Source organism: Camarhynchus parvulus, chromosome 8 (genome assembly GCF_901933205.1).
Source record: "Camarhynchus parvulus chromosome 8, STF_HiC, whole genome shotgun sequence".
Taxonomy (NCBI): Eukaryota; Metazoa; Chordata; class Aves; order Passeriformes; family Thraupidae; genus Camarhynchus; species Camarhynchus parvulus.
The window spans coordinates 8738892-8761184 of record NC_044578.1 but is presented as its reverse complement, the minus strand read 5'-3'; the positions used below and the strand labels follow the sequence as shown (position 1 = coordinate 8761184).

General features: G+C 45.7%; 1 protein-coding gene across 1 annotated transcript; it reads left to right on the top strand.

Annotated features, from left to right (window-relative positions):
* The first annotated feature begins 4039 nt into the window (after positions 1-4039).
* Positions 4040-22292, top strand: RAD54L (RAD54 like). Its single transcript, XM_030953158.1, has 18 exons — positions 4040-4115; positions 4252-4341; positions 5826-5945; positions 6670-6730; positions 8308-8443; positions 9223-9292; positions 11356-11644; positions 12051-12175; positions 13549-13699; positions 14843-14969; positions 16960-17034; positions 17439-17569; positions 17671-17781; positions 17925-18048; positions 18337-18415; positions 18521-18700; positions 20110-20273; positions 21392-22292. Exons 1-18 carry the CDS (start codon positions 4113-4115, stop codon positions 21591-21593), a joined length of 2238 nt encoding a protein of 745 aa, XP_030809018.1. The 5' UTR covers positions 4040-4112; the 3' UTR covers positions 21594-22292.
* The last annotated feature ends 1 nt before the right edge of the window (position 22293 follows it).

The window sequence follows — 22293 nt, the reverse complement described above, 5'->3', positions numbered from 1 at the left end:
ACCCGGCCTGCAGAAAGGAAAAGGATTTCTCTCCCTGGTTAATGTTTTCAAAGCACTCAGTGTTTTCCCTCTCAGTAAGTTGGAAGGGCAGATGAGCTGTCTCTGGTGGTGATGAGATGGGATCACAACTCCAGCTGGCAGTAACTTTGTGTGATCATAGTCAGTTTCCCTCTCGTGGTTTGCAAAGGAATTAACTGGAAGGATATTTAATTACTTTCTCAAGTGAATATGGTCAAGCCATGCTGGTGCATCCTGCAGTCCTGGTCCCTTCAGAGCTTCACCTGAGAAGATCCAGGTGGCACTGCTGAATTTTGTTAAAGCTGTAGCTCTGCCCTTTGGCCATAATTACAGATTTTTGCCTCTCCTTTCCATTGCAGAGTGGCTGGAGCTGTTAGACAAGGTCTGAAGTGTCCTTCCCTTAGGAGATATTTTCTTATATTATCTCTCCTGCCTGCTACAAAGGTCATGAGTTCTCTTGCCTGTGAAGAGCTGGGTTAGAAGCCTCAGTTCTTCCAAAACATTTCTTAAAATTTCTGTGAGGAGTGTTTCTGGGGAATGCAGGGGAAGGCCTGCATTCTGTAGAAAAGGAAGGAGCCTCAAAAAGAAACTTAAAAAAGGGGGAGGGTGTAAAAGAAGGGAGATCCCATGAGTCAGGGAGGTCAGTGGAGTGCCACAGCATCCCCAGGATGTGAGTGTATCAGTGGTCCCAGGGAAATGTGGTGGTGGCTGGTCCCACGGAGTGCCATAAGCTCATACCATGGTGGTGACTGGAAGATAGGCTCTGTTTGATGTGGACAAACAATATAAACAATAAATATTTTTGAACTACTTTTTTTTTTGCCTAATTCTAGAGTCCCCGAGGAAGATATTTAGCATCCTCCCCTCTCCTTGCTTGTACTGGAGGGACTCAGTATCCTGCAGAGACAGCACGGGAAATGACAGGATTATTCCCCATGGTGATTATCCTGTGATCTCTCAGGGCTGTATAAATAGGAGCTGATTACAGTAGAAAAGGAGTAAATTGTGTAATTAGAGAAGGGAAGAGGGAAGGACTTAACCTCTGCCTGAAGGTGCTGTTTTGGAGAGGAGAGTGGAAAAGAGAACCTTGAGCAGTGGCTGTTCTGGGACCCACAGTCCTGACCTGGTCCCTGGCTGCTCCTGTTGCTTTGTGCAAGCTCTTCGATCTTCCCTTCTGGAGAAAGAACAAATTATTTGTTTCTGCAGGACCTCTTGGTCAGTTTCTTTGTGAAGAAAGCCCTTCTTGTATGTCTACCTTGCCCCAGGCCTGCAGTGTGGTTGCCTTACGAGGGGACTGGCTGCACTCAGACATTGGCATCACCCCAAATTTTCCTCTGGGACTTGTCATGAATGGTTAGAAGAGAAAAGCCATTGCAGGATGGAACCCACAGCAGTTCTATATTGGGTGTAAGATGACTAAGACCTTTTCTGCTGCTCTACATGGAGCAGGAATTTTGCCTCCCCTTCCCTTTATTATTGACCCAGCCTGGCCTGGACCATAACGTGTGTCTGCTCCCATTGCAGGGAAAAAAAGCACACAGCAGAACTGCTCTCAGAGCCATGGAGAGGGAGGCTATTATTGTGAATATTATTCATGCCAGGAAAAATAGCCAATTACCTTCCTATAGAACCACTCTCTGCCCAGTGAGCCAGTAACTGCAATATCTGACATTCATCATGGAACTCTGAGAGAGCTTTGGGAATAAAATACTGGTAAATGGGTGGACTTGAAAAAGACAGGGGAAAAAAGTAAAGTTAAGGCACTAGATATTCAGGGGGTGATCTATGCTCACATCTCAAGTCCTACAGATGCAAGAATATGGCTTTGTCTTATATCCACTTTATGTTTCAAAGGTACATAACAGTATTAGTGTAGATGTTTAATAAACTGAATAGTGAAATAGGATGGAACTAAGGTGGGGACACTGCCAAAGGTGCTTTCTTGATGTTTAAGAAGGTAGGCTGGGCAGCTGTGGCACTGGTAATTTCTTGCATTTATTTCCCAGGTTTAGCAGTGAAACAACCAACAAAGGGGAAATCCATCTTGCCCTTTCTTGTTTTCCTCCTTGGAGGAGGAAGAAAAGACAAAGTCCTGTCAAGAGCTGCAGGGCATTGAATACGTTTGCTCTGCTGGACTGCACTAAAGGCCATGTTTCACTCCTTGCCTGCCCCCAAGGTGATCCATGGGCAATGTTTGCAGATGTGTCAGGTTTCCCAAGATCTGTTAATGCTGTCACAGCTGCTGAAGCCTCCAGGAGCCCACAGGCTCTGGGGGATGTGCTCCAAGGCCTGTGAGCAGCACTTCTTCCCCACAACCTCCTGAGAATCTCATCCTGAGGAGGTGCCTTTCCTATCTGGCAATGGAAGAGTTAACTGCGTGTGTCAGAGGACTTGGCTTGTTGTTTGGGGTTTTCCCTGTGTAGCCAGAAGGGTAATTTAGCTATGTGTCTCCAAAACACTGTGGTTTTGCACCCTGTAAAAGTCTGTCCTTTAAATTGCTTGCTGAGCACCAGCCCTCATTTATCACGTCAGCTGTGATCCCTGCAGCAGCCACAGCCTCGCTCCTTCCTGAGGACAGCCGCCCTTCTCTTGGAAGGAAAACAAATCCATGCTGAAATTGCTGCTGCCCTGAACCCTCACAAATCGCTTTTAGGGTGCTCCAAAGGCATTTTCTCTTTGTTCCATGGGTGCAGAAAACGATGCTGGCCCAGAATCAGAGGTTTTGGGTCAGCCATCATGTCATACACGGTATAGGTAACGTCAAACCTGTCAGAACAGGGAAGCTCGCAAAATGTGAAAAACGCCAATCACTTGTTTTTAAAATTTTAAAAGTTTAATAGTAATAAAATGGTTATAAAAATAGTAATACAATTAGAGTAATAATAATTTGGACAATTTGAATTAGGACAATATGAGACAATAGAAACAAAGAGTTACGTACATCTGGTTACCTTTTTCTGGGCAGCATAAGCCCAAAAAAGGACACCCGTTAACAAAGGAGTAACTCTTAAAAATAATAGCCTGTTGCATATTCATACATCTCATACATGATGCATAAATTCCATTCAAATACAGGATTCTGTCTGGTCAGTGTCAGCTTCTTCCTCATAATCCTAACTGCATCATCTTCCCCAAGCGAGGCGGGAAGAAGTTCGTTTCTCCAGATAATGGTGCAATAAATTCTCTTTCTCTGAAAGATTTAGGTGTCCTGTGAGTGCTATCTCAGTGTGAATCCTTTCTTTAGAAAAAAAGTATCCTACATAGCACAGTTTCTATTTTAACATTTTGTTATAACCTAAAACTATATTTAACACACTACTTAAGAGAATTAATACAGCATTACTTTCTAACACAACACATACAATATTCATTTTAATATTTGCAAAAAGCCAATCATAAAATACACATTTTTCACACAAAATAACCCAAGATTGTGCCGAATTGAGGCAAAATTGTAAAGGGACAGCTGTCCTGTCTGCACTGCTCTTTCCTGCGTGCCCACCACGACAGCCAGGGTTGCAATTCCTGCTGCCAGCATTCACTGCAGCCATGGCTCCGCTCTGGCCTTCACACCTTTGTGTGGGGATGGCTCCCTTCACCTCTCTGCCAGCACCAGAGCTGCTGAAGAGCCAAAGAAATGGCTCAGTTGCTTATTCCTTGTACTGATGGCTCAGTTTATTCCTTGTACTGATTCCTGCTACAGTCTCACGCCCTGACTCTTTTGGGGCGCAGCTTCTGTGGGCCAGCACTACTCCTGCTTGAAGGGAACAGGACCTTTCTTTGGACAGAAAAATAAATAGTTGTTTGTTTTTTTTTCCTTTTTCTCTCCCAGTTTCCCTTTGAACACCTCTACTTGACACAGAAATTCATGGTAAATCTCAAGTCCTCTTATTGTTATGTATATAAAATCAGTGGATTGCATTTCTTTGCCACACGCTCCCTCCGCGGAGCCCCGAGCGGGTCGATGATGCGGCTCTAGTGCCGCTCGGCGCTCGCTTGGCTACTCCTGCGGGCGCGGGGCGGAGCCGGCCCGGCGGTTTTCCCGCCAGCGGCGCGCGCGGGCCGTTACCGCGTCCGCGCGCTCCCGTGAGGCGATGGTGGGTACGGGTTGGGGGGGGGGGGGACAGGGAATGGGGACCGGACCGGACCGGACCGGAGATCTGTGCCTGTGTCTATGTCCGTGCCAGGAACCTCCCGGCCCCTCACTGTGTGTGTGCTGTGCCTCTGTTGCAGAGGAGGAGCCTGGCCCCCAGCCAGCTGGCCAAGAGGAAGGCGGGCGATGAAGATGAGGAAGAGGAGGAAGAGGACTGGCAGCCCCCGACGGTGAGCGAGGGGTGCCGGGACGCGGCCCCGTGTGACCCCGCCGCAGCCGTGGGCAGGGGGATGCGGGCGGCGCTGCGGCCGAGTCACTCCCGGTGCCTGAGCATCCCCGTCCCCTGCGCATCGCGTTTGCGCTGCCGTGAAACTTTGTGTCTCGGCATGTGGTTGGTGGAAGAACTTCCTTGTGTACAGCTGGTGCTTCGTGGTTATGGAAAAGCTTACCCTGTGAGAGCCTTGAGTGCTGTGTGAAAGGAAGGGTAATGTTAAGAAAATTAATCTACAAACACCAGAGGTTTATGTCCAAAAAGGAGACAGAGGAGTCTCTTCTGGCTTTATTCGAATAAAGGGAGAGGCCATGGGGCATTCCCCTGGGATCTCGCAGATTTTTGGAGGACGCAGCTTCTTTTTTATCTTAATTTCCCGGCCGCATTTCCCTTCTCTCTTTCCCTATTGGCTGAGATACTTGAGAGGTACAGACGCTCCAATACGCCTGATACCAAAGATTTCTCTCTAATGTATAACCCACCCTTTTAATTTTTAATTCTTATGGACATTAGGGGTTTTTCTTCCCCATTGTTTCTTTCATCTCTCAGTGTCTAATTTCGTTTATCAGCCAACCTAAAGTTTATTTGTAAAAGCAAATATCTTTTTCTATTGATCAATCAGTGGAATCCTTCCCATTGTTTCTTTTATCTCCCAGTGCTCGTTTTATCTACCAGCAGACCCACAGCTTGTTTGTAAAGACAAATCTGTTACTCCTCTCAGTAACTAGGCTGTTCAAGACAGAGTGTTACATATTTTTGTAACAGGACGGGGAGGATCAGTTTCACCGATTATCTGTAAGAGACAGTGAAGACTTCGTTTAGGCATTTATAATAACACAAGTCCCAGCCCTAATCCTAGTTTACAGTAGTGTTCTATATCATATGCATTAGAGAGTCTCACGTAACGTTTTCTGTGCCAGCAGGTGGTCAAAGCCGGGCCTCATGCTGAAGAGGACTGTGTTAAATCAGGAAACAAATCAATAACTTATTTATTTTCATGCTTTTCTAAGTGTTTGAAATGTAGGGTTCAGTGCGAGGCCTTCCACCTGTATAGCACCAGGTGCCATGGAGCCTCTGGGGACTCTGATGTAGTTTGTTCCATGCTGCTGACCCTTCCTTTTCTTAATTCTTCTTTTGCTTCTGAGTGGCGGGACAGCACAAATCTTAGCGTGCACAAGCCTGCCCTTTTACAGGTTAGAAAGTGGTAGTTATTTTCTTAACTAGGACAATGCTTTAAGCTTCATGTAAATCAAACTTGAAGGTTCAGTGACCTTGCTGTGTGAGTCCTGTGGCAGCGGGGGTGAGTGATGGCCGTGTGTGCTCAGAGCTGCTCGGCTGCCTGGGCGATGGTCTGTGTGCTTTGGTGCTTACTGAGCGTGTCTGCAGAGCATCTCTGCTCTCCCCTGCTCCCCCTGAGCTGTTTGGTTCTGTTCTGTGTTCCAGGGCCGGAAGAGGCAGAAGGCAGCTGCTGAGGTAGAGAGTGGAGAGTGTTACCGGTCGCCTTTCCGCAAACCCTTGGCCCCGCTGACCAACAGACCCCAGTGCCTGGACAGCAGCCAGCATGTGAGTGGGGTTCTGCTGCTACACACACAGCTCACTCAGCAAGGAATTCCCAGTGCCTCCGTGGCCCCTTTTAAACTGAGGCATTATGCAGACACAAAGTCTTTTGGAGAAGCTTTTGCCAGCTCAAGCCTTTTAATGTTGAAGGAGCTGTGCTGGGGGAACTTGCTGTAGTGGCAGTCCTGAATGAGGGAGTTCTGTGGGGCCCAGGTGAAGGACAGTACCCAAAGGTGTGAGTTGCTTTGGGTCAAATGCTGTCTGCCTGCCCAGTTCTCTGTGGGCTTCCACTGCTGGAGACCAGATGCTGGACTAGCTGGGTGCTTGCTGATCCAGCATGGATGTCCCTGCAGTGGTAACCCAGCTCCTTTGCAGGAAATGAGTTGCCTGACTAAATTACCAAGGCAGGGGGGACCAATAAGTTTTAAAGAAGTGAAAAAAGCCAGTGGATTTAGGAAGATGGGAACTATGAAAAATCAATTTCATGTATTAGAAAACCCGAATGAAAATAGTTTTGAAAAGCAGAAGTGGTGGAGGAAATTGTGCTGAATTGTGACTTTCTTCCTTTTGGATAGTCTTGAAAGTAGTTGGAGTTGAAGCTTGAGTAGATTAAATAGAGGGACTCTGAGTACTTGGCAAAACTGAGTTGTCAAAAAATGTCCTGGACTTGCTTTCTTGAGCAATCTCTGATTTCAGACTTTTGAAATGTGTTTTCTTTCTGAATTCCTAGGAGGCTTTTATCCGCAGTATTTTGTCCAAACCCTTCAAAGTCCCCATTCCAAATTATAAAGGTAAGATGAGGAGGTTTAAGGATTGTCTGTGTTGGCTGACTTGGGTAAAACAGATGATGCTTAGGCCTGTCAAATATATCTGTGGGGATTATTGTTATTTTTTGCACTGATGCGTATGTTCCAGATATCCTGACTTAATTTTGAAAGAAAAATACTGCCATATTAGCAAAGTCTTCATATTTCTTACTAGTGTTTAGTTTGGATAATCCTACATTTCAGAATTGGATTTTATAGTCTTAGTGCTATGTATTTGATGTAGTGCCAGGAGATTTTACACTGTATCACAAATACAAAAGCAAAATGAATTCCAAGCCACGAAGGTTTATCATTTAAATAATGATGCTAACAGACAGAAGGCTGTGGTGAAAAAGATTGTATGTGCCAGTTTTCTTTCTACTTGGCTTGGAGTGTTGAGCCTCAAGGTGATCTTCAAAATGAGATCGTTTTGAAGTTCAAAGCCTCAGCTGGTTTGAATCAGTGAAACATAAGATCTCAGAAACAAATGGGCTTGTTCATGTCCCCTGCTTCCCCTTCACCCTCCAGCTGAAAAACTCAAATGCAGAGCAACCAATTTCACTCAAACTTTAGTTATAAAAATGTCTGTAAGCAGCCACTGAATGTGGAATGACAAGCCCCAGAAGAGTTTGGCAAAGCTCACTTCTGGAGAAGCAGATTTGTCAGGAGGCTCAAACAGAACTGTAACTGGGAAAGCTGCTTTCTGTGGCTGTTACCTTGCTCTCTTAATTGGGAAAAGGGGCTGTTTCTTATGCTCTTTCTTTCTTCTTGTGTGTGCATTGCTGCCTCAGCTTGTGGTACACCTGTTTTGCAAGGAGCTTTAGTAAACAGTGGACAAATAGACTGATTGAATCTTTTTAGAGCAAAATCAATCCTGGGAGCACAGTTGCCTGAGTTTTGATGGGAAAAGGGATTCTTATGTATGTTCTTGTGTTCATCTCTATTTCAAAACTGTGCCATCAATACACAGTACTAGGAAAAGGGACTCATGCTTGGTTTCTGCTTTTCACAGAAATTGGCTCCAAGGCCAAACATCTACTATTGCTCAGCAGAGAGAAAATAATATCCTAGAGCAGGTAGTGACAGTATGATGCTGGCTGTGGTGCTGTAGAACTCCATCACTGTTAAAGATCAGTTCCTGACCTTGCATCAAAGATACAACTCTAGCTAAGTCTGGGTTAGGTGACTCCAAAAGAGAATTTCACCCAGCATATTCTATACGTAGGAGTGTATTTTTTGGGCTGTTGAGACGTACATTCTGGAACCCTCCTCGGCTTTCAAAAAACTAGAACCACACCTTGGATAAGCAGTGCCATTGCTTCTTCTTTGCCTCTGTTCCTTGGTTTTGTTTTTTCCTGCCGCAGAGCTTCCCACTGTGTGCTGCCAGAGCGCTGCCAAACAACATCCCTGCTTAGGTTTGCGGTGTGCACCAGCTGAGCGTGCACGTCCACTCCAGCACCCAATTAATTCACTGTTCCTAAGTGTAATCAGACTCTGCTGCCAGGCTCTGCTTGCTTCCAGGAAGATGTTGTTGTTTGAGCTGTGCCTTTGTTCCATTTCAGGGCCCCTGGGCTTGCGCTCCCTGGGAGTCAAACGGGCAGGACTGAGGGGTCCTCTCCATGACCCATTTGAGGAGGGAGCTCTGGTTCTGTACGAGCCCCCTGTGCTGAGTGCCCATGACCAGCTGAAAATAGACAAGTGAGTCATCACCTGGCGTGAATGCTGCAGCCCTGACCTCTTTCTGGGTGTAGGTTTATGTGCTTTTCTCCCAAGTGTGTTTGAGCTGGGGTCTGAACATCAAGGGGATTTAGATTCCAAGTATTCTGCCTGGATTGGTTCAGGTATGGTTACAGTCAAAGAAGGAATGTACCCATGCTGGATGGTTTGTGTTCTTTCACTGACTGTTCTATCTCTCATGCATCAAAAATTTAAACCTGTTGCAGGGAATGAGCATACATGCATGGAGAAGATGCTTAGAAAATCTCATGGCTTAGTCATTAGTCAGGAAACATCAGCATCTAAGGACAAGCAAAGGGAGATGACTGTCAAATTTTAGGCTGCCTACTGGTTTTTATTCTGAAGTAGTTTCTTTTGTGCTATTGTTATAACTTAAAAAAAAAAAGCTGTCAAGTGGATCTTCATGGACAGAGGGAGGGGTTTCTTTCTCCAGAAATTTAGTTATGATATTGTTATAGAAACAAGAAAAACAATACTGACTTTTTAACTGTGTCACTGAACCACATTCTGCCCTTGTTTTAACCACAGCCCACATACATGGTTTCACTGATGTTTCAGACTGTGGGCAGATCTCTAACTTCATTCTCAAAGCTGAATTAATCCATTTTTCACTTTCTTGTTTGAAGTTGCTTCCCCTGTGCTACAGGAGAGTCCTTAGCATAGCTGTGAGATTTAACAAAACCTAAACATGTGGCAAATTCCTCAATCACGCTCTATTCTTCCTTGACTGCCTCCTGCAGGGACAAGGCACCTGTCCATGTTGTGGTGGATCCTGTCCTCAGCCGTGTTTTACGACCCCATCAGAGAGAAGTAAGTTTTCCAATGGGACCTGAGGGCGTGACTGGAGGATTTGTTCCATTTCAAAAAGCCACATTTCCTCTGCTGGAGTTGTTATAGGTCTGCACAGACCTCACAGTCTGACAGTCTAACAGACTCTATCTAGTCTGTTGCAAATACCAAGTGAAACATTTGTTTTAAGCATCCTCTGAGAGGCCTGAATGCTGACAATACTTCCTGTCCCTTTTCAAGCAAGAGTCAGGGCTGAAAGTCCTGCTTTTACTTACCTTAAAGTCTGGAGATGTAGCTCTGCTGGATGGAATTCAGTGTGGAAGGTGATGGGATATAGTTGCAATAAACTATATTGCAGCCCAGTTTTGAGTCAGGCAGGGCAGACTGTCCACCACTGTTTTACTGCTCAGCAGAATTGATTGGATCTGCTGTTCCTGAGCCAGGAAACACTGAGGCTCCAATTTCTGGTACTAGGGTTCCTAACAAAGTGTAGAGTAGGTTCCTGCTTCAGTGTGCTTTGTTTGGAGACTGCCCTTGGTAGGTGTGAGCTGTTCCTGACCTATGCAGACTTGCAATTTGATGCAGACTGCCAAAACCATTTTATGTTGTAAATATGTGCAACATCATAACATGGCAGCAGTGGCTACAGCTCTCCAAATATCTGATGTAGCTTCTGGACAGCTCGAAGTTCATCCCATATGCAATATATTATCATTTAAGCCTGGAGGGAGCACAGATGGAAGCTGTGACTGCTGATCTTGCAGGCTAAGCAGGTAAAGCTAGATGTATCCCTGCATGGGAGATCTTCAGATGGCTCTGAGAGCATAGTAGGCTGCTCATGGCTTGTAGTTTTATCTCAGATCTGGTAGTGAACCTGTGGCCCAGTGTAATGCTCATCTCTGGCTACATGGCTGGAGGCACTCTGGTTTTGAGTGAGCTGCTGCCTGCCAGTGCTTTTGTCAAGTAATCAAAGTGATGTTGGTGTCCTAGGCACACTGTTTTTGGCATGTAAATGTCAATGATAAAGCAGTTTCTGCTCTAGCCTGACTAATAAGTCTCTGCGTGCTAGGATTCCTATACTGCTGTTTTCAGCTGATGCTCCTACATAGCTGTACAGCCCTGCTCCAACTTTGTTGTGACTTTTGCCCAGGTGCTGGTTCTGCAGCAAAATGCAGTCTTATAGTCAGTAATGTAGTTCAAAATTGTTCAACTGGCTTAAATAAATTCCATTAGCCTGTTACTAAAAGTCTAAGAATGAAAGAAGAGGACTTGAAAGTGCAGGTAAAGGTGCTCCATCTTCAATTCCGAAGTAGTGGAGTAGAGAGGACGAATCCTTGTAGGTGTGTTTAGCTTGTACATTCCCAGCACAATGCCCTGGTTTTCTTTGACTCTCTTATCATCACATGGTACAGGAACATTTTGAAGTTTGTCTCTTCCCCCCCACATCTCCGCTTTATCTCTCTCAGTGATGTGTCAGGGCCTAATGCAGGGCTGAGCTCTTCTCCCACCATGTGACATGGGTTAAAACCTCAGCCCTGTGTCTTCTCTAAAGCTAAATCTGCTGTGGTCCTTGAGCCCCCAGGTGAGTCACTGCTTCTAGGCAGAAATTATGAGGGCTGATAATGGTGTTCTGGGAATTATTCGGGCAGCAGAAACAACTCTACTCCCTCTGATTCTTTGAAATTACCTGATTTGGTGGTGTTAAGATGATAAACCTCTTTGAAATGATTGATGCATGTTAGTTCATGGCCAGACCCTGTCTAATGCAGCCAAGGGTAGAAATTTCTGGGAATTCATGTTCAGAAGCTGGTTAGAATTGTACAAGAAAAATGTAGCAAGATTTTGTGCATGTTGTGAGGTACATTCTGGCACCAGTAGTGCTGTTTCACTCCAGATGTGGCAGCATTTTAGCTGTGCCTCAGATGGTTTCTCTCTGTCTCATTAGAACACTGCCTGTCCCCAGGGATGTGTGCACTACATGGATCTGCTGTTTGCTGTGCTATCAGCCCTGTGCATTGTGGTAATGAAGTTGTCACTCTGCTGATGTGTCCCCATCCTGCTCTGAGAGAACAATTTTTTGGCAGGGGGTGAAATTCCTCTGGGACTGTGTGACGAGCCGGCGGATCCCTGGGAGCCATGGCTGCATCATGGCAGACGAAATGGGGCTGGGCAAAACTCTGCAGTGCATCACACTCATGTGGACACTTCTCCGGCAAAGCCCGGACTGCAAGCCCGAAATCGAGAAAGCCGTGGTGGTGTCTCCCTCCAGCCTGGTGAGAAACTGGTACAATGAAGTAGAGAAATGGCTGGGGGGAAGGATCCAGCCACTGGCCATTGATGGAGGCTCCAAAGAAGAGATTGACCGTAAACTAGGTACAGAAATGTTTGCAATCTGGGCGTTTGGCTGGTCGGGGTCAAAGTCTTGTGTTGGAAGAAGGCTGCAGCAGCTCATGTGAACATCTCTGAGCAGTCACTGGATCTCTGCAGACTGATGGCTGTCTCTCCACTAACGTGTTTAGATCTCGCATGTTTGGTAATAGTTGATCTTTTGCCATAATCCACATCTAGTCAGGTGTTGGGGTAGTCCAGGAAATGGAGGCAGAATGGACATGGAAATGGGAAGAGTTGTGGGGAAAGGAGAATGGGTATATATGGGTAGAAGAGTTTTCATAAATTTTTAAGGCAAATATTTTGACCATTTGACCTGTTTTCTATTAGTTTTGCTCATACTTTTTTTTTTTTTCTCTTTCTTTTTCTTTTTTCCCCTTCCCATCTGCAGCTGGCTTTATGAGCCAGCATGGCCGGCGAGTGCCTTCACCCATCCTGATTATCTCCTACGAGACCTTCCGACTGCACGCCGAGGTGCTGCAGAAGGGCACTGTTGGGCTGGTCATATGTGATGAGGTACGGGGGCACCTTTAAGGGGAATCCATTCCTGCTGTTTTCTCAACACCTGGGTGAAACTGGATCTGCTTTCTTAAAGGAGAGTGGACAATGGGGTACAAGACTTAGCTATGGACAACACTCATTCTGGTGTTTCAGAGGCTCTCAGTAAGATCAGCCACACTGTGTGAGCCTGAATGGGAGAGGTGTCTTCATGAAGAAAATCCAGCTGGTGATAACTGCATCCACTTGTGGGTCCCTGATGGGTCCCTACTAGGGCCCTCTCCATGTGAAATATGTACCAGAAGGGAGGTTCATGCCTGGCTTTGCTGGTAGTGCCCTGGCTTACTGGTTTTCATGCATTGGTGTGTGTCAAGCTCTGCTTTCACGTGGCCAAAATTGAGTTGTTTTTTCATTTGTCATTCCCTACTTGTGGTTATAGATAGTGAGAGCCAGAGATGCTTTGAAGGACAAAATAAAACAAGTGTCCTCTGCATCCTTGAAACGATCAGGCTGGGACCTGCAGGGGTTGAGATATCCTCTGCTGCTGGGTAGAAGGAATTTATTAAATAGGGGTGCCACCCAGTGGTTTGGGTTTGTATTTGCCAGAGCAGTGCCAAGAAGGGCATAAAAAGAGTGAGTGTCCTCAGGAGTGTAGCTCCCATAAACCTTTTATCTATGAGTCCATGACTGCCCACACCTGTCAGTGCCCCTGGAATGAGGCTAGCACATAGAGAATCTGGGAACCCACGTCCTTGGCCTTGTGGCTTCTGTACATTTACAAAAAATAACTCACCTCTGCTGCAGCCTGGCACTCATGAAAAACATCTCATCACGTGTGCTTTGTCCTACCCAGCACTCAGATGCTAATGAAGTTGTGTTTCCCAGGCATGAGAAGTGGGGCCTGTGTTCAGACTACCACTGTAAGAAGTGAAGAACTTCTTTTTATTAGTGTGCAAAGGTCTGGCAGTCCTCTGTATAGGTGGTCTGAGTGCTTTGTGGTCTTGACCTTGAGTGAAACAATTTTACTGGTCCAGAGTTCAGTGCTTGTGTTGGTAGATGAAAACATTCCCATCTTAGAACAGGAAACAGTTCATAGAGTTATAAGTTATATTGTGTGATGGTTGTTGTTTTCATGGTAGACTTTCTTGCCTGGGTGCAGCTGAGATAGTCCTGGTTTGGGAAGCTTGTAATGTCTTGTTTCCTCACATAATGGCTAAAGGTTTTTCACTAGATCCTTGTCCTTGAGACAAGTTTGTTGCAACACTTACTCCACTACCAGGAATGGGAAGAGTGGTGAGATGCCTTTTATCAGGGTTGGTATGGCTCTCCAAGCTGCTTCCTTACAGGGCCACGGGATTTATCAGCCTTATTCCTTTTCTGTTTTTTTACAGGGCCACAGACTGAAGAACTCGGAAAACCAAACTTACCAGGCTCTCAACAGCTTAAACACACCTCGGCGAGTCCTTATCTCAGGCACCCCTATTCAGAATGACCTGCTGGAGTATTTCAGCCTGGTGCACTTTGTCAATTCAGGCATCCTGGGTAAAAGATCAGTGTGTGGGAGATGGGAGGCAGGGGAAGGTGCTGGCCAGGCTTCCCTCGATGCCAGCAAAAGCAACAACTGAGATGTTGGTGAAAAATGATGTCAGGGGTTTGTAACTAGATGTCTTTACTACTTCAGACAACTCTGTGATTCTATGGGACTCTTTCAGTTTGTATGCAGAAAGCCTAGGTCAGGGTGCCCTGTTCTAGGGGCTATGTGTCATCTGGGCTCTGTTTAAGCAAAATTCTAATGCAAACTACACCAGTCAAATAGGTATTTTGGAAGGGGAATCAATTAAGGTAAAATGAATATGTGAAACTGAGTGCTAATGTCAATTATTTCTTTTTTCATCTCCCATGATCGCCTCAGGTTGTTGGGCATCCAGTCTGAGAGGCTTCTCATTAATTCTGTTGCATGCCCAACTTTAGTTAAACACAATTAATCAGATTCTTAGTCTTGCAAGCAGATTTTGGGCTGTGTCTTTTTCTGTTCAGCTCTTTTGCCCCCAGGAGTTCTCAAGGAAAGGATGGAATGGGCTGATAGATGTTCTACATCTGCTTTTTCTGTGTGCTTCAGTTTTGTGTAGTAATTACAGGGAGCTGATGGGATTTTCAGCTGCCCCCCTTGACCTGTACTTTGGGCAGGATTACTGTCCCTGTACTTGCAGTTCGTTCTTTCTGAGATGAGGTTAATGGTGTAAGTACTGCAGCAAAGCTGCATGCACTCAGTAGGCATTTTTCTCACTTTCAGCCTGTGGCCAGTAATAAGCAAGTGATTACAGATAATTTTGGAGTAGGCACAGATAATGCCTGTGCTGTTGTTTGCAAGGACAAAATCTGGGAATAAAAGTATCACTGGAATGTGAGCAAAAGCAGTATGTGTGTGACTGTTTAAGTAAAATTCTGTGACCTTTGGCTTTGCCCTGTTGTTGGAGTACAAAATGATTATCTGTTGAATTGATTTGTCTGCCTTGTGTGAGTCTTTCTTGTCTAGAAAAAAACCCCAATCCTTATGGATGGGATGGGATGGGATGAGGGTTTGTTTTATCTTCTGGGCCCAGTGTTTGGGGTGTGGTGGCTGTGGGATGCTGATCAAAGATTCTTTGGTAGTAGTTGTCACCTTTTCACTTCTGCTTTATACAGGAACTGCACAGGAATTTAAAAGACATTTTGAAATGCCCATCTTGAAAGGAAGAGATGCAGATGCAAGTGAAGCTGAGCGACACAAGGGAGAAGAGAGGCTTAAAGAGCTAATCAGTATTGTGAACAGGTGAACTTCATCCCTCTTCTCTTTGCAGAGCATTTGACTATAAGCCCTGCTATATTTCCAAATTACAGATGTAACTGTAATGAATTCTCTTGCTTGTTACATCTATTCAGCAAGTGATTGTGCAAGTATTTATTGCCAAAGAAATCCACATAGGATGGAGCTTTAGTCTGATAAATGGAACTGACATGGCACAGTCAGCTGCAGTCACCCCCAGGCAGTACTCTCAGGTACTGGATTATTATGACTCCTATGTTTATTTTCTCCTGGGATCTGAATAATCAGGCAGTATCCTTTTATTTATGTCATCTATAAATGTAGGTTGGATTAGACTTGAGATCCATACAACCAAGATGTTGAGGAGCAAAGGAGTATAAGGAATGTCACTCCATTCTGCTGTTGATTGCCCAAGTCACAGAATAGCCCAGCTCACACTTACACAGTTTTGTTGGCTCTGTAGGGCTGATAGGACAGACTGCAAGTGTCAGAGATAGGATCCCCAAGAAGCACCTCTGTGATGTGAAGTGCTGTCTTTATCTTTGGTTGATTTGTGGTACCTGTTCAAACTTGTTTTCTCTTCATGAATACAATCGGTTTATCCATTTCTGCTGGCAGTTGCTTGACTCTCTTTAAGAACTTTCTAGAAAAGACTATTGAATTCTCAGCATTGCTGGGGTGTCTTCAGGGTTTTTTTCTGATTGTTTTTTGTTTTATGTGTTTTATTTGATGGTTTTAGGTTGCTTGGTTTGTTTTGATTTTTTTAATCTGATCTTTTTGTAGCCATCACAAATACAATCCTGCAGTTCACAGTAATGGTAAATTAAATTTCACACTAAGTAGAGTCACTCCATAGAGGCAGTCCTGACCTTGACTCAGTTCAGCTTGCAGAAGCCTAAGAAAAAGGAAAGATTGGGAGGAGAAAAGCTTTTTCATTCTTGAGGTGCATTTATTTCTTTTTATAGTTGATGAAAAATGGATGTAAAAGTGTGTTCAGGAATGTCTGTGCCTGGCTCTGTTGAGGTCTTTGTCCTTTCCTTTATTGCGCAACAGTCATGATACACAAACAGGGAAGACAAAGCACAAAAGTAGTAATCGATGAGTCTGTTGAATTTGGTAGGAATTGCAAATGGGCCATTGATGCAAAGACATATGGAATCATAGAGGTAAGACTGGAAGGGCCCTGGAGAAGGCATCTAATCAGCCTTGCTGTCCTAAGGTAGAAGGTGTTAGACCTAAAAACCTAAAGTATCTCTTAACCCCCACCCAGCACTGAAGACCTTGCAGTTTTCCTAGGACACCTTTTCCAGGGCACTGCTGTCTTTGCAGTTAGAAAAGGCTCTTAATGTGTAACATAAATCTTCCTTACTGCAGTTTAAGCCTATTACTTTTCATCCTGCTGCTTATGGGTTCGGAAACCAGATTATTCTTTTATTTACCAGCCATTACCTGATTTTGGGGTTGTCATATATCCCTGCTGTCTTTCTTCTATAGGTTTTGTAACAGACTTCTGATGCTTCCTGGCAGAACTGGGTTTCTGCACCTCTTACTCTGGTTGCTCAGCTCAGCACTTTTTCTAGTCCATTCCACCTTTTCTGAAGTGCAGCAAAACTGATCCATGGGGTATTTCCAGAGGCCAAAGGATATGTCCTTTGCTGGAATCTTGGGCCAGGCCATGAGCCCATCTTGGGTGAGGATGGCTACTGAGGGCTAAATGGGGAGTTGCCTGCCTGTACTTTGGTTTATACCCACAATTTGTGGTGGTTGATCCCTGTACTTGTTTGCTGTCTATGCTGCTGATCTGTTGTAGCTCAAATTGCAAATGCTGTTGGTTGTCTGAGGGATAGCAGAGTTTCTCTTATGACTGAGCTCTCTCTGTGTAGGTGGCATCATGTCTGTTGACCACATGAGGAATCATAGTGATAAAACAGAGTTTTATCAGTAAAACTGATCCAAGAGTCATCCAAGTATCTGATCTTAATTTCTCTCCCTGTAGGTGTTTAATTCGGAGAACTTCAGACATCCTGTCCAAATACCTGCCAGTGAAGATTGAACAGGTGGTCTGCTGCAGGTACCAAAAAGCATCTGCTGTGTCTGGGAAATAGTGGAAGCAACAGGAAGGACTGAAAAATTGCAATAAGCCCTTCAATTCTTGTGGTGACTGCTTCCCTCTAGGAATGATGTTATAGCAATTGGCAATATGTTGCTTTTCCTTCTGAAGCTACAACCCACTATTGGTGGTTCTGCCAGCTAGCTGGTGAGCTTGGGGCAGCTCAGATGTCAGAGCAGAGCCCTGGGCTGTGCAGTCTCTGCAAGCTTCTCTTCCAGCTCTGGAAGATAGCAATATTCTACCAGCAGCCTTGAGGGCAGTTCTAGGCTGGCTGTGGTGTAGCTAGAAAAACTGAGCTGAAAGAAGCACTCTGTGTAGATGGAGCAGGGCTTTTGTTGGACTGCAGCGCTCTTGTTGTGTTTCAGACTGACACCTCTGCAGACTGAGCTGTACAAGAACTTCCTGAAGCAAGCCAAGCCAGTGGAGGAGCTGAAGGAGGGCAAAATCAGTGTTTCATCTCTCTCTTCCATCACGTCCTTGAAGAAGCTCTGTAATCGTGAGTTGTTCACATGGGTTTGGGTTTTGCACTGTTGGTGGAGCTTTTTTGGGTCTCCTTTGTGCACTCTAAACAGTCTCTGAGCTCTGTTTATTCTTCAGATCCTGCTCTTATCTATGATAAGTGTGTGGAAGAGGAAGAAGGATTTATTGGAGCCCTGGGCTTGTTCCCTTCTGGCTACAGCACCAAATCTGTGGAGCCCCAACTTTCAGGTATGGTGGAACTCAGCAGTACAGATGAGCTGCCTAATGCAGGCAACCACGAGACTGTATTTAGCACCTTACCAAGTGCCCCTCCAGGGTCTGCAGTTTGGGAATTCCTCTCTAGCTTTTTCTTTCTTTTCCTTTTTATCCAGGAAAGATGCTGGTTTTGGATTACATCCTTGCTGTTACCAAAAGCACCAGTAATGACAAAGTGGTTTTAGTGTCTAACTACACTCAGACGCTGGATCTATTTGAAAAGCTCTGCCGGAGCAGAAGGTTTGTCTTTGGGTTTCAGTGTTTTAATCCTTCTGGACTGTACTGTGCTTGTTGCCTGTGCTGTAAAAGAACTGGCTATTCCTACACTTTCTCTCAGCAGGAACTTGTGATCTGTCTTTTAGCTCAGGTGTTCCTGAATTGGAGCCAATGTAGCTTTTGCTTTGTCTGCTGGGGTCACTCAGCAGAAAATCTCTGGCCCTCTGCTAACATTTCTAAAGCCCATTCTGTTGTTACAAGGCTGATGATGACAATTTTCTCCTTTAATAGAAGTAAATGCTGTATTTCCAGGTATCTGTATGTCCGGCTGGACGGCACCATGTCCATTAAAAAGCGAGCGAAGATCGTGGAGCGGTTCAACAGCCCCTCGGTGAGTAGAACCTGCCAGATGTGAGCAGCTGTCCTGCCAGCTCTGAGTGCTGGGGGTAAAAGCATAGCTGCCTCTGTAGTCTAATCCAAGCCTGCCTTTTTGCAGAGCCCCGAGTTCATCTTCATGTTGAGCAGCAAAGCAGGTGGCTGTGGTTTGAACCTGATCGGGGCCAACAGGCTGGTGATGTTCGACCCCGACTGGAACCCGGCCAACGACGAGCAGGCCATGGCTCGTGTGTGGAGGGACGGCCAGAAGAAGATGTGCTTCATCTACCGACTGCTCTCGGTGAGGAAACTCCTCTCCCCTCCTCAGCATGGAGCTCTGGGTGCCAGTCCAGACTGCAGCTGCTGTGATTGGGGCCAGAAGGGAAAGAACTCTTCTGTGTTGGTGACCAGAATTGATTGGAACTTAATTGCTTCCTACCCTTAGATGTGTTGCCATGGAAAACCATGAAGGTTCTAGCTGGAGGGTCATTACTGCAGCCCTTGGTTTCTAGCAGTGGCTGGCTTCTGAGAAAAAGAAACAACTGTGGCTTTGCAGATAAGATGTTCCTTTGAAGTCATTTAGGCATCTGACTTCTTTAATTTCATGGGGTGTCTGATGCAGAAGTTGCTGTTTTTCAGTCAGGCTGCAGTCTGTTTTAGTTGGGTGTACGTGTGCTTTAGAAATAGCAAATACATTCCTGGAATTACCAGCATTTGGGATGGAGCTGCCAGTGAGCAGATGGGATAGCTGCTCTGTGGAGGAAAACCATGAAGGAGACTGCTCTTTTCAGGCTACTCTAATGCTTGGTCCAGCAATGCCAGTAATGATTGCTGCTTCAAATTGTCTCCTCTGCCCTTGTTCACCTCTCGTTAGTTCAGATTGTTGGGATTTTGTTTTGGTGGGGGTGGGAGGGAAGTTGTTGGGTGGTTTTAATGTGTGTGTTTTTTTGTTTTGTTTGGGGATTTATTGTATAAGCTTAGGTTCCTTGATCAATTACTGTTTTTACTTTGAGAAAACAGAGATTCTTTGCCCATCTTTTCTTAAGGGAGTTCTCTGACCTTGCTGCACTTGGAAGCAGGGACCTCCTTTGCTTTTAGAAATAGGAAATCAGTCTGCAAATCATGACTAATTACCCCCCTCCTTGGTGTTACATTTGTTTGCAAAACAGACATTTTGCTCTTAGATTTTTGCCTTAGAAATACAGCATGCTGGGCTTTCTGCACATCTGTTCTGGAAGCAGACATCTCCCTCCAGGCAGGATGTGATTGATCTGTGTGTGGGTGAACCAGAAAATAGTGCTGATGCTCATGTCACCCAGGGCTAGACCTTTTTTCTGCTTCTTGGGCAGATTGTAGTTCGGATTCTTTGTCAGGGAGCAGCTGTAACTGCTCAGCTCCTTTCCCTTCCTTCCTGTCAGCACATTCTGGTGCAGTGTGTGAGTTTTAGCTATGAATGGCAGTTCTCCCTCTTCGTCATCTCTGTCTCCACTGGATCCACTCCTGCAGCCACAGGGAAAGAGAGAGAGTTGGGTGAGATCTGCAACAAAACACATGTGGTTGGAGTGCAGCTACTAAAACTTGCCTGTCACCTGTGCTAGTGAGGCACTGAGTGGTCCTGACAGCTTAGTGCCATTTGATCTGTGACACCTTCTCCATGTAGAGCTCCTTTAACACCAGTGTTCCAACTCATCATCTCTGACTTGCCTGTAGACAGGGACCATAGAGGAGAAGATATTCCAGCGCCAGACCCACAAGAAAGCCCTGAGCAGCTGCGTGGTGGATGAAGAGCAGGATGTAGAAAGGCATTTCTCCCTTGGAGAGCTGAAGGAGCTCTTCACACTGAATGAGACCACCACCAGTGACACCCATGACAAGTGAGTATTCTGAATAACTCATGGCTGGGATAGCAAAAGTTTGGTTGTGGAATTAAGGGATCTCCCAGGCAGCAGGAGGATGTCCAGAGAGTGAGCCTAAAGTGTTTCTGCTTCTGAAGCTGTTAACCACCTAGACATGAGCACTTCCTTGCTGTCCTCCCTTTTTATTATCTAGAAAAGCAGTGCTGGCTGGACCAGTGAGTAAACTACCTTGTAGCTACCTGTTTTGGAGACTGAAATACTGCACCTAATGAAAAGAGAAAAACTGATCAGAGCTGTTCAAGGTGGAGCCTAACTTGTCCTTCCTTACTGCTCTCTTCCTGGTGAACAAATGCTGAAGTGCTTCCATACTGGGGCTTCTCCACTGGCTAAGAATTCATGAAGCCAGTCCAAGTGCTGTTCTGGCAACTAAAAGAATACTCTTCTCCATTGTCCGCCCTTCTCTCCCAGCCCAGAGACCTGTGGTATTACAGCCACCAGAAAGAGGACAGGGAGTGCAGGGAAAATGCTTCACTGTGAAAATTAAAACCCTTAATTCAGGCAAGAAGTGAAGAGGATTAGTTTTAAGCTGTATCAAGGCTTAGCTCAGTGTAGGTATCCATTCTGCATGGCAACAGCCCTTGCTGGCCTGGCTGCTGCTGCTCTTCGTCTCCTTAAGTGACAGCTCAGTGGGGCATCTCCAAAACAGCCTGAGCACAACCTGGTGGCTGTGGTGGGAGCCAGGATGGAGTGTTTTGGAGCATGGTGTGCTCTTTGAATTTAGGAGTCCTGATGCAATACTAATAAGGTGTTAGCAGCATCACTTGAGATCTGCCTTAAGCAACATCCCACACCTTTCAAGAGAAACCCCTCCTGAACTTCCTCAGGGTCTTGCTTGGACCATTCTCAAATGGTTAAACATGAAGAGGGACTGCCATTGGCAACAGAACCCCCAAGTTTTCAAAATGTGTGAGTCATTCCTTACCTGTCACACACACCAGAAGGTAGTTATGCAGTAGTAATCCAGAAACTGAAAATCCAGGGGAGTTAATCTGAATGTTACTGGGCTGCACTTTCGAGCAGCCCACAGGCAGAGGCAGCAGAGGAGCCTTGCACTGATGTTGCTGTGACCTTGGCAGGATCAAGTGTCGGCGCTGTGTGAACGGGCACCAGGTGCGGCCCCCTCCCGCCGGCTCCGACTGCACCTCGGACCTGTCGCAGTGGCAGCACTGCGCGGACAGGCGCGGCCTGCAGGACCCCGTGCTGAGGGCGGCTTGGGACGCTGCTGTCACCTTCACCTTCCATCATCACTCCCATGAGGAGCAGCGAGGGATTCCCTGACAGGTTACTGTCCCCTGTGGGGGCAAGGGCAGGCTCTGTGGCAGCCTGCCCCACTTTGATCCCTTTCAAGGAAAGGGGCGGTGGGCAGCTGTGCATGCTGGACTGTTGTGTGGCTGTGGGATGATAGCAGAACAGCGTGGCTCTGGAGTGGCTGTAAGGCCCTTGGCAGTGTTCAGTCTGCTGCAGCAAGGAGTCCGTGGCTTTTTATTTGCTGTTGAATTGTGTGTCTGAAAAACAGCCCCTTGGGAACTGGGAATAGCAGGACCTTGCATGCTTGATCAGATTTAGCACTGGTTCTCCTGCCTTTGGTGTTTGTGCCTTCTACTCAGTCCGATTTTTGTCTTCAGGTTTAAGTTGAGCCAGGAGTTTTATAGCACTTGGTGTGCAGTCATGTTTTTTTCTTTGACAGCTCTGGCTTACAGCTGCTGATCAAAACTTGCAGGATCCATTTTTGCTGGGAAATGTGAAACTTGCTGATTACTTGGGAAGAGGAGGATTTTGTACAGGGGGAAAAAAATTTAGCTCATATGTTGAACATCTGGCCTGAAAAAGATCATGAAAGCAGTAGGAAATCAGGCTCTATTCCAGTAACTCGATTTCTAAAACCACTTGCTTTGTTACAGGCAGGATCCCCTGATCTAGCAGTGTTTTAATGAGATCACATTACATGACAGTAATAAAATTCACTTTGGTACATTAT

What these genes read in the sequence shown, in the direction of transcription:
- RAD54L (XM_030953158.1), top strand. An exon ending in TCATCTACCGACTGCTCTCG is followed by an intron (nt 18,701 to 20,109) that starts GTGAGGAAACTC and finishes ACTTGCCTGTAG; the next exon opens with ACAGGGACCATAGAGGAGAA. An exon ending in ACCAGTGACACCCATGACAA is followed by an intron (nt 20,274 to 21,391) that starts GTGAGTATTCTG and finishes TGACCTTGGCAG; the next exon opens with GATCAAGTGTCGGCGCTGTG.